A 12428-nucleotide genomic window follows, 5' to 3' on the forward strand; every position below is an offset into this window, starting at 1 on the left:
ACAAGACTGGAGTGACAGCAGCTGCTCTTTATGAAAACGTCATCAGGGCATTGTGCCAGGCGACTTCGAATTCATGCAACTACAACAGAAACAAGAAATGGTAGGAATTAGTAGTATTCCCATTTTAAAATATAAGACCTTGAGCCTAAGAGAAGGTAAATAACTTGCCCAAGATCCAAGAGCTTATCAGCGGCCAGGATTCAAACTCAGGTCTGCTTTACCATGGGTTAGAGCTGAGCTGCTGATTCTGTCTTGGCAGGGAACCCCACACACCTACTTCCTCATTTAAGGGTGTCCAGTTTAGTGACTTTCGTCATGTTGTATGTTTCGATCTTATATAACTGGAAAGAGATGGAAAAAAAACACGTCAAGAACTTTTCCCTCTTAGTTCTCAGGGGCAAGCGAATTTTGCAAATAATCACATTCTTAAAGATAATTTGCCAATGACAATCTTTAAAAACTAGAAATTGAAAAAGTCAATTATTTCCTGTGTAACTTGGGCAAACGCATTCTCATTTTGTTGTTGTTGTTGGAGAGGAAAAAGAGAAACGAAACCTTTTTGTTTGCCTGTTAATCACCTTATTTTTTCCTGACTATCAAAGCAAACTACGCTGCTTTTGAAATATAGAGAAACCATAAAAATATGAAAACAAAAACCAGAAAAAAATACATAGAACAACCGTTAATGTTTGAGGGGATATCCTTCCAGCTTTTTGCTGTGCACTCATTTCTTCACCCGCAAAGATGACCATTTTCTTACATTTTTAGAAGAGATCACTACTTAGATCAAAGAAAATAAATACTTTGTAGGATTTTAAAGTTTTAAAAATTTTAATCATTTGAATTATTAGTAATAAAACTCATAACAAGTGAATAAAAAGGTCATGTCCATCAAGTAAAATGCCATTCTCTTTCTCCCTCTTTAAGCTCATTCTTCTGATAAGTCCACTGCTTGCAACTAGTTCTCTCTCCTTTCTACCTTTACTTTAACTCATACAGACACACACACCTAGATGTAGGTTTTGAAATAATCCTTTCCCCAAACTGAGATCCTAGCTCTGCATATCATTCTAATATTTGGTATCTTCAATTAAAATGCATAGGGGAAATTCTTCCAATGTGTGTGTGCATATTATTAAAAATAGCTTTTATTTTCCAGTGGTGTAGATGAGTCATAATATATTCAGCTCTGCCCCTGTGGACCATTGAGAGTTGTTTTTTTCCCCATTAAATGATGCTACAGTAGACATTTGCTTCTCTTCATCTTTTTACACTGGCAGTTTTATCATTGTAGAATAAGTTCTAAGAAATGGAATTGTTAGTCCAAAGGTGTGTATTTAAAAATTTTTAATGAATATCTTTCCAAATAGGTTTGATTAATTTAACTTCTGACTAACAGCATATACGAGTACTCCATGCTCCCACCTCTTTGCTAGAATTTGATTATAAGTATTTAAAACAATTTTTGCCGATCTGATAGGTAGAGTATATCTCATTTTAATCTGTAGTTTCTTATATAGGTAAGCAGGTTTGCGTATGTTTTTGACTATTTGTATTTCTTCTTTGCTCACATGTCGGTACAGCTAACTTTTCAAATCTTCTGTTTTTCTAGGCTGGCAAGGAAATGGGTACATTTGTGAGGATGTCAATGAATGTGAGATAAATAATGGCGGTTGTTCCGTGGCTCCACCTGTCGAGTGTGTAAATACACTGGGATCTTACTACTGTCGTTCCTGTCCGCCAGGTGCTACACCAAATTTCCTGATAACCATCATAGATAAAGTATACGTTTGAAAACAGGATCTCGGGTTCTATTTTAAATATGACTTCCATCTAAGGAGACGAACTGAATGGTGCAAAAATCCTTACTTAACTTACGGATTCAGGGCACATTAGTATAGTCAAATTATAAGAAAGAAATAAAAAATTTTTTGAATATCAATGGAGAACAACAAGCCTTTACAAACTGTGAAATACTCTATTGAGATAATGCAGAATTTGACAGATTTTTCTCTATGGATCACAGACCTACCGTTCCCACAAATAATTTATTAATATAATGAACTCATTGGATGTTTTCCATATAAAGTTTACTAAATTATAGACATAATAGTGAACATATCATACATGTTAGTTTCCCTTCTCTTCCAGAAAGAAGCCATGGCTACTATTCACTAATCTAAACTGAATTACTATCCAAGAAGTTCAGGGAGTTCTAAGGGATAAACTGAAATCCTATATGTTTTATTAACAAGAAACAACAGTACTCTGGACTTCTACAATAATTTAGCTCCAAGATCTTCAAAGTCACTGTAATTTAAAAATGTCGACTTCCTTAGTGTCCACAATTTCTAAGTCTACCAGTAGTTTCATATATCTTTTTATTTTTATTTTTGTCATAAGAAACAACACAGAACATTATTTCTGAAATCAGGTTCTTACTTCTTGTTGTTCCTTTGTCTTAACTATGGAATTTATTCGATGGCACATTCTCTTTACATTGTCTGTTTTGATGACAGAAGATCTCTGGTTGGCCTGGTTCGTGATATTTGGTTCTCAGGTGGGGATTCTTCTTCTTGCGTATTCCTAACAGCATTTTTCATGCCCCTGCTCTTGCTGTGATCAGGGTACCAGGGCGACGGAAGAGTGTGCACACTCATAGACCTGTGCTCGGTGGATAACGGAGGCTGCCACCCACTCGCGTCTTGCTCCTCCCTTCTGGGTAATGACTCATCTCTCCCTCTGGTTTTGGGTCTTTTAACATCAACTTCTAAAACAAATCAGCATTTTAAAATCAAGATCCTCTATGTTCAAAATTCTTACTTTGATCTTCAAACTAAAAATTAATCCATGTTATAACACTCTACATTGAGATTCTTTTTTTGATGCAGTAGACTATGCTCTTTTATGATCTACTCTAAATTTTGCAATTATTTCCCAAGATAATAAAGCCAGCTGGTTGATCCATGACTGTATTCCAGCAGGAAGGAGAAAGGGAGACAGGAAGACCTGTCAATTCTCTTAAGGACTCCCCTTTCTATGCCTTTGGTCTGAACTAAGTGTAGTGGCTAAGCCTGGCTGCAAGGGGGTGTGGGAAATATAGTCTTTGTTTCAGGCACTCATGCCCCTAGTTAAAATAAGGAGGTCACTACTAAGTAAGGGAAAATGGACTTAGGGTGAAAAACCAACAGGATCCGCCATGTTGCATGAAAGAAATTTCACCACCTGTGTGTACTGCTAAATTTTCTCCCAAATATGTATCCACTTGTATACTCATTAGTAGTGTGTGAAAATATACATTTATCCCACTCTTGACCATAATGGATACTATAGTTATTTTTCATTTTGGTCAATTTTATAGGCAAAAATTGCCTTCTCATTATTTTAGTTTTGACTTAGTAATTTTTGATTCTCAGTAATTAATAATGAATACTTTTCACATATTTGCTGGCCATTTAAAAATATTTTTCATGTCCTTTGATCATCCATCTGCTTTACTGACCTGTAAAATTAAATTTTGTGCTGTGAGGATATTATCTTGTTATCTTATGTGATACGTGTACTTTCCTTTCCTAAAAACAACAACAAGTTGTTTTTATTTTAATTTTTCTATTTAGAAGTTTAAACTTTTAGTGTAGTCAGAAAGGTGAATCTTCTCTTTTAGAATTTCTCCTCTTAGAATTAGGCCTTCGCCACCAAACTCTTTAAAAATATCCAAGTAGCTGGTCTTTCATACTTTTATTTATTTCTAATACTAAAATCTTTGATCTTTTTGAGATTTATTTTTATCTATAGCATCACATAGAGATCTGGTTTGAAATGGGTGGCCCCAAATGCATTTATTGAACAATCCTTTGTTCAGTATCCCTTGTACCACATCCCTTTTATTTCGAAGTACCCCTTTTATTTTTACCAACTTGCCATATATATGTGCATATATATATATGTGTGTGTATATAAATATGTATGACATTTAAATATTTATTAAATGATTAATGGCATATGGAAATGGCTAGGAGTGTGAATTCTAGAAAAAGACTGGATTTTAATTTTTCCCTTGGCTCCACCGTATTCTAGCTGTGTGTCCATGATCAAGACACTTAATTTCTCTGTGCATTGTCTTCATCTGTAAATGGAGTTTACAATGGAAGATTAAGTTAGTCAGTATATGTACAGGGCACAAACAGCAGATACCATCCTCATAAGAATAGTCTTTGCTGCTGTCAACCCCTCCATGAAAAGACGCTCCCCTTTCCCTTGGTGTATTTCACATCTGTGCACGACTCAGAACAGTGACCTATGGACTGACAGCGCCAGCATCACTCTGTAAATAGCGTAGTGAAAATGTGTCATGTCTTTTTTACTTTTAAGGTTGAAAACTAGAAAAAGAAAGGTTCTAATATTTCCTTCTCATACCTCATCTTGTCTGCCCTGGGAGATTGATAGACTTCGGTGATTCCTGGTCTAGAATGCAGAGCCTGAGGTTTGCTACAGGGTCTAAATGGAGGAGACCTGTACTTACACTTCCGTTTTTATCTCTAAACAGGTTCCTTCCCTCTCTGCGCTTGTCTCCCGGGTTACACTGGAAATGGTTATGGGCTGAATGGATGTGTGCAACTCAATAATACTTGCCTGAGTCACCCTTGTTTAAATGGACAATGCATTGTGAGTCCTTCATTCCTCTTAAGGAAACTGAGTACTGGAGAATCATTCTAGTTTCACTTCTGTGAAATATGTTTTCTATAATTTATGAATTTAAAGGTAATGATTCAAGCTGAAGATAAGGAATGTCAATAACTTTCAGATAAAAGGTAGGCCACAACTCTAGTTCCCAAGAAGAACCAGTGAGTCAGTTCATTGCTTTGTCTCAGTGATTTACAAAGTGGTAAAACAAAACCTACAGTGGGATCCAAATAAAGCTGATTTCTTATACTTTGCGTTTACCATTTAAACAAATTAATCCGAGTTAGGCTATTGGAAGATGTTTATGGTTCAACAGCTTCCGCATATTATACATAGCACTGCTTTTCTTTATTACTTGGGTTGATTCAAGTTGATCGTCTGTCCCTTTGTTGTGTGACATTACGTTTCTTCTTTCCTTAGGAAACAGTCTCCGGTTATCTTTGTAAGTGCGAATCAGGTTGGACTGGTGTCAACTGCACAGAAAACACTGACGAGTGTCTGAGCAACCCTTGTTTGAATGGGGGAACCTGTGTCGACAGCATTAATGCTTTCAGCTGTGAATGCACACCTTTCTGGACCGGATCTCTCTGTCAGGTTCCCCAGCAAGGTACGCTCAGCATCTCCTGTACCAGAGATGCTCACAGCTTAGAAGTATCATCCCTGAGTGAGTCCTGCTGCCAATTCCTCTGCTGAACCTGCTTTCTTGTCCAGTTGCTCCAAGGTTTAGAACTAAGCCTTTCTTTGCAGAAATGGTATGAAATTCACAAGGTAAATATTTATTTCAATTTAAGCCATAAGAACCTTTTCCTCAAAGGAAAAATTAATTTCACCTTTGCCATTTTCATTATGTCCATTTTGAAAACAAAATATGCAGAAGTGGTTTAGTTTTTTCTAAGGGAGAGTTTTCCCTACAGCAGCCATTTCATTTCCCTGGAATATTACACATAATCAAGTCACTCTCCGGCTCTAGAATGTACAGTGGCTCCCTGTTGCCTCTTGAATAAAGACTGGGGCTGTTTTCAGTCATCCTTTATAACCAGCTTCACCCTGTCCATCTAACCTGATTTTTCACTGGTTCCCTAAAAATACTTCCTTTCAAGCCAAACAGCTTTCTTTATCACCTGACCCCATGTGCCCCAACGAATATTTCTGCTTTATTCTGTGTTCCTTTATTCTGGAAATATCTCTTGCCAAACTTATCCAAATTCCTTCTTTGCTTCCCATCCAAATGTATCTGCCCCTCAAGAGTACTTCATATTCAACCTCCTTCCTAAAAACCTCTTGTGACGACGTCATGCCTTATCAGATATGCACATTTCTGGAGATGTTACTATGTGTTTAGGACAACAGTAGACCCTGTGGAGAGATAAGGAACCAGGAAGTATTGTCTCCATGTATTATCTGCTTATCTTCCTGTTGAGGAGACAAGACTAATACAAAACGGCTGAGAAGAGACAAGAACTAAAGAAAAGAACTAAATTGTGTGGGCAGAGGTAGAGGAAACACCGAGAGGCCGAGGAAATTCGGGGGGGGGGATGGGATATCAACTAGACTTGGAACACGAGGTGGGATTTGGGTGGATGCTGAAGGAAAAAGAAGTCAGATGAGAAGAAAGAACGGCAGGGCTTTTGTCTCCAATGTTCATTACTCAGACTTCTCTGAATGTTTCAGCAGCAGGGTGAGAGTGGCCTTAGCCTCTTTCTTTTCAGAGTCTGAAAAGCAGAGTTCGTCTCCTTTTCTTTGCAGTTTGTGGAGGGTCCCTCTCAGGGATGGAAGGAAGCTTCAGCTACATGAGCCCTGATGTTGGTTACGTTCATGACGTCAGCTGCTTCTGGGTCATCCGAACTGAAGAGGGAAAGGTAAATACAGTATCTCCTGTCCAAATGTACATTTCATCTAGATACATGAATGTGTAGTATGTCATGTGTGTGTCACACAAAATACATGCAGTGATAGTCCAGCTATCATTACTGATGACTTTCCAGGTGTCACGCTTTGGGTTAAGTATTTTACGTCCCTTTCTCTAAACCTTAAACACTAACTCTTTGAGTTAAGTACTAGTATCCTCATTTTATAGAAGAAATAATGGAAACTATGAGAAGCTAAGTGATTAAAAAAAAAAAACTCTTTAGCTGGTAATTGGACTAGTTGGATTTCAAAGTCACATTGGTCTTTCAGAGTCCATGCTTGGCCCAGTACGGACGCTTCTCTACATGGATGGGCTGACTGCAAGCCTGTAATGTTGTCACTGAGACAGCCGCGATCACTCAGGGTTATGTGGATTCTTATGCAAAAATGGGGCTGCTATTAAGATGGTTTTCTTAATGACATCTTCTCTGTGCCATTGCTTGGGCCCGTGTGCGATGATCGTTTCTTCACGTATATGACATCATTGTATTTTAACTCTTATCACCCTGAAAAATAAGAATTATTATCCCCATTTTACATACGAGGAAGAGCAGCTGAGAAATTGGTCCAGGGGCACGTGGTTTGTCAGTGACATGCAGGGACATGAACCCAGGCCCTTCGCCCCCAGTGAATGAATGAGCTGCTACACAAACACTCTGCAAATTAAGATTTGGGCCCGAGGTTTTCAGTGCTTTCATCCCCACCATGAATTACTCAGACTCTTCCAAATATTTCTTTCTCATTAAAGTTGTGTATCTAAATAGCTAAGGCTTTCCCTTGAAATCCTATTAACTTTTCCCAGCAAGCTAATGTTGCAAAGGTCATTGTACAAGGTCAGAAATATTTTTTCCCTTGAGGAGTGAGGATTCTTTGAGGCCTGGTGACCCCACAATAGAATAAAGTCAATCTTCTGGTGGCTATGTAATGTGAATTTCCTTCCGTCCATTTAGTTTTCATGAATTCTATTTCCTGACATTGAAAACACTTTTCTTTAAAAAAAAAAAAGAAAAGTCATTTTGTGAAAAAATTTTAAGGCTCTTATTATCAATTTGTAAAAATCTTCATGCAGTTTTTCTTGATAATTGTGATTTTATATCTTCTTATCCCCCTCACAGTTTACAAAATACAGTGGAAATTATACTGAAATAGTTGAATTCATGAACAGTTATTTGATTTTTATTGAAATTGCTTCAAGGCGAAAATGATGTAATGTTGGGTAACAGATCTTAAGAACGCCCGAGCAAAGAGCTTCAAAATCTCCTGATACCCTCTTTCATGAGATGAATATTGTGGTTTTAGATCATCATGGAAATTAAATTCAACAGCCCCCTTTTGGTAGCTTGGCTATTTTAAATGAAGTTGTTAGTACTGAATTTTTTATGTTTCATTAATTATGTTATAATTAATTATATAATTATGTATACAAGCAACTATATAATTATGCATATAGTTAATGATATAATTATGTCTATAATAACTATAAATTATTATAATTGATAATTATATGTTTAATTATTTTATCATTTATATTTAATTATATATTATATAATTAATATATTGATATTGATATCAACACATCCCTTAATAATTATTATTATAATAAAAACTAATTATATATTTAATTATTTTATTATTTATATTGAATTAATTATATATTTAACTATGCACTTTCTAACATTTTAATCTGGGGACACATATTTATGATTATTATCACCTACTTGCATAGTCAGAAATCTTCATATTACCTTTCCCCTAATGTCTGCTCTCGGTATTACTCATCTCCACCAAAGACTAGCGTCCTTTACACATGCCTACACCATGCCTACTGTCTACACTTGAGGTTGTCTATCCAGGCTGAGCATTAACTGAGAGGTTCAGAGACCCCCCCACAAGGAATCAGCATCTCAGGGGTTCGGTGACGAACTGTGTGTATGCTACACGCTACAGGTTATTCGTCATTAAATTCAAGGTCAGTTTTTCAAATGTCCACTGTATTTTACTGATTTGGAAGTGTTGTTTGCTATACATTTGGAGTGTCTTTGTTTAATGAACTTGCCAGTTTCATGAAATCTAGATAAATCTATTTCATTAACCCGCTGAGTAACAACTCAATGAGTACAAAATTTCAGCTACGTTAGGTGAATAGTTTCTAGAGATCTGTACAGCAGAGAAGGCCTATAGGTAACAATGTAGCATTTTGCGCTTCAAACTTTAAGAGGGTAGATTTCATGTTGTGTTCTTACCACAAAAAAGAGAAAGAGAAGAGAGAATGAGAGAGGGAGAGGGACAGGAGAGAGGGAGACAAGGAGCCCCTAGAAGGTGTTGGACATGTCTGTTCATTGACTGCAGTAATGGTATCACATGTGTTTATGTCTGGCCAAACTCCAAACATTAAATATGTGCAGTTCTTTACGTACCAATGACACCTAAGTAAAGCTGTTAAAAATCTATTTCATCAATATTAAGATGTTTGATATAAGCAATTTTTTAACACAAGTCATTTAATATGTAGAATTATCATATGTGCTTGTGGATAATTAAGAAATGATGTATTGCTTCTTGAAAGCAATTCAGTAATAAATGCTTCCTAGTTAGTAGGAGAAATACTTTAGAATTAACATAGAAATAAAAACGAATGTCCTATGACCTTTCTGTTTTTAGGTGCTGCGTATGACTTTCACGTTTTTCCAGTTAGAATCAGCAAACAATTGTCCACATGAGTTTCTTCAGATTCACGATGGCGATTCCTCCGCAGCATTTCAACTTGGACGGTTCTGTGGCTCCAGCCCCCCTGACGAACTCCTCAGTAGTGACAATGCCCTCTATTTCCATTTCTATTCTGAACATTTAAGAAACGAGAGGGGCTTTACAATAAGATGGGAAACACAGTCACCAGGTAAGTGTCTCCATGGAGAGAAATAAAGCAGCCTCTTGAGGTTATTACATTTTCTTGATCTGTATTAGACTTCTGGATACATGAGCTGTTTTGGGATGGAGTGATAGATTATTTTGATAATTATTTTTAAATTAAATAAATCTAAGATGAATTAGACTTTCATTTTGTGTTCAGAGATAATATAACCTAGATGAAATGGAAAAGTTTAAAAAAATGAGTCTTAAAGCATCTCTTATGAAATTTCTGCTAGTGAAATATTGCAGGGATGCTGTGAGGACATTGCCTGCTCCTTCATTTGGGGTTTTTTATCTTCATGTCATTTGATGACTTGTTCTTTTTGTGGTATTTTGGTTTTGGTGCTTTTTTTTTTTTCAAACTTTTTTACTATGAACTTTTTAAACATATAAAAAAGTAGAACAGCATACCAAAACTCCAGTTTATTCATCAATAAATCTGTGGATTTATTTCTGGAATTTCTTATATTTTCTGTTGGTTTATTTATCTTTCCTTGTGCCACACTGACTTACCTACTGGAGCTTGAAATCTCGTGGTGTCAAACCTTTTTGTTCTTTTGAAGTATGCTAGATCTTTTTACATTTTCACATAAATTTTGGAATGAACTTGTTAATTTTCCCCAACAATCTACTGGGATTTTGTTGGCATTGCGTTGAGTATGTAATCAATTTGGGATGAAATGAATTCTTAAAAATATTGACCCTGCCAATCCATGAACATGGACTATCTGTATATTTACTAATTTAGTGATGGTTTACAGATTTCAGAGCTTAAGTATTCCACACTTTTTATTAGTTTTTCTCCCCCTAGATATTTGATATTTTATGCTATGTTAAATGATATTATTTTTCTAAAATTGTGTTTTTCATTTGTTGTTAGTATATAGATATATTCTGTGTATAAATATTTTTAAATATTTGGTTTTGAATCCAGCCATATTGCTAAGTTCATTCATAAATTCTAGTCATTTTTTGATAGATTCTTTGGATTTCTCTATACACACAGTTATGTTATCTGTCAATATGTTATGTTTTTCTACTTCTTTCCAATCTTTGTAACTATTATTTCTCTTCCTTGACTTATTTAATACAATGTTGAATTAAAGTAATGGAGTGGGTATCATTGTCTTGTTTCCAGCTTCATAGGGAAATATTCAATGTCTCACCTTTTAATATAAAGTTTAACTGTAAGTTTTTGTAGATAACTTTTATCAGATTAAGGAAGTTCACTTTGAATTTCTCTTACTGCATAACAAATTACCTATGAATTTAGTGTTGTAGAACATTTGTTACTTTATTATGTTTCCGTTTTTGTGGGACAGGAATTTGGAAAGGGCCCAGCATAACAATTATCACTTGACCTCTTAAGCAGTTAAAATCAGATATTGGCTGGGACTGTAGTCATTTAAAAACTCAACTAGGCTGGAAATCCAAGATGACTCACTCATATGGCTAACAATTGATGCTGACCTTTGGATGAGAATTCAATCAGGCTGTTGACATGATTGCCTATGTGTAGCCCCTCTCGGATGGTGCTCTTAGAGCAGTGGAACTTCTTTCATGGTAATTGACTTCTCTCAGAGCAAGTATTACAACACAACCAGGTGGGTACTGCCTGGCTTTTATTGGCCTGTCCTTGGAAGGTCATAGCGTGTTATTGCTGCTCTACTTTTATTTGGTTGAAGCAGTCACAAGCCCACTCAGATTCAAGAGGAAGCGACATAGACCCCCACCTTTCAATGGGAGAAGTGTCAAAGAATTTATGAACATTTTTACACCATCACACCTTTTATTACTAGCTTGCTGAGAATTTTTATTATGGATGGATATTGAAACATATTAAATATTTTTCTAAATCTGTTGAGATGATCACATGGTTTTCTCCTCTGCTTCTGTCACTTTCCCTCTCTCCTTCTGGGACTCAGATCACACACAGAGGTTTTGGCTTTGTCTCATAGTTCTTATATTTTCTATTAGTCTTCAGTCTTCCCCTGTGCATATGCAGCCTAAGATTCAGCTAAGGACCCAAGGAAACTCCTGTAAATTTTTTGGTGCTATTTTCATGCAGCTGCCTTCTCTGCAATACCCTGCTCCAAGATCCCAGCCACTTCAGTAGCCCCCAATTCTGAGTTGTTTCTTTCACCCAGCAAGAATCTTGCCACTGTGTGGGCCCCACTGCCCTGCACTGCACTGCGGGAAATGCGCCTAGGGAGAGTTCTGGGGTAAATGGGGGACTTAACACATGTGCTTCCCTTCTTTCAAGGATCACAGTCCTTTGCTATTTGCTGCTCAGTGATTGAAAACAATAAAAACTAAAGCAAGCAAACAAGAATTATTAATGTTAAATATTAGCATTAAAATATTAATCATCGTTCAAATTTATTTGTTAAAGAAACTGGGTTGTTTGTCTTGTAGATTATCTCACATTGTGGATTTTGTTGTTTCTATCCCATGTGCCATTTATCATGTTGTAAATGGGGTAGTTAGATCAGGAGGTTTAATCAAATTCAGGCTTTTTTCTTTCCTTCACTGTCAGAAGGTACTTCATGTCTGCTTGTCTCTCTGTTATGACTGTCACATTGATTATAGAGTGTTTGATCTCCTTGGGTTGCTCTTCCTATTGAAAAGCCTCTTTTTTGCTCTTCCTCTATGGTCTTAGCAACCCTCGGGCTCATTGTTTAGATTAGTTGTTTATCAGGGCTTATAAAATGATGACAGTTTATCATTTCTTCTTTATTTATTTTCTGGAGTTCTTCAATGGAGTGGAACTTTCCTGTCAACTATTTGGTCACTCTCACATAGAGGTCATGCAGGGAAGGTAGGATGAATGCTTGATTCTGCTCCTTCCGAAATCCTGAAGATCACTCAGTAACTGGAGTGTAGTGTGCCACTGTGTAGACCTGTCATCTACCATCTGTTCAACTCAG

The 12428-nt window shown here is 36.4% G+C and overlaps 1 protein-coding gene across 1 annotated transcript in view; it reads left to right on the forward strand.

Moving 5' to 3' along the window:
* Nucleotides 1-12428, forward strand: part of CUBN (cubilin) — a 273653-nt gene that overhangs the window by 13542 nt on the left and 247683 nt on the right. The window contains exons 9-14 of the mRNA XM_032474139.1: nt 1613-1744; nt 2627-2722; nt 4547-4665; nt 5104-5290; nt 6430-6542; nt 9253-9487. Of these exons, the coding sequence (XP_032330030.1) occupies nt 1613-1744; nt 2627-2722; nt 4547-4665; nt 5104-5290; nt 6430-6542; nt 9253-9487 (882 nt within the window). The remainder of the gene's footprint in view (nt 1-1612; nt 1745-2626; nt 2723-4546; nt 4666-5103; nt 5291-6429; nt 6543-9252; nt 9488-12428) is intronic.

The sequence above is a fragment of the Camelus ferus genome, chromosome 35 (genome assembly GCF_009834535.1).
Source record: "Camelus ferus isolate YT-003-E chromosome 35, BCGSAC_Cfer_1.0, whole genome shotgun sequence".
NCBI classification, from domain to species: Eukaryota; Metazoa; Chordata; class Mammalia; order Artiodactyla; family Camelidae; genus Camelus; species Camelus ferus.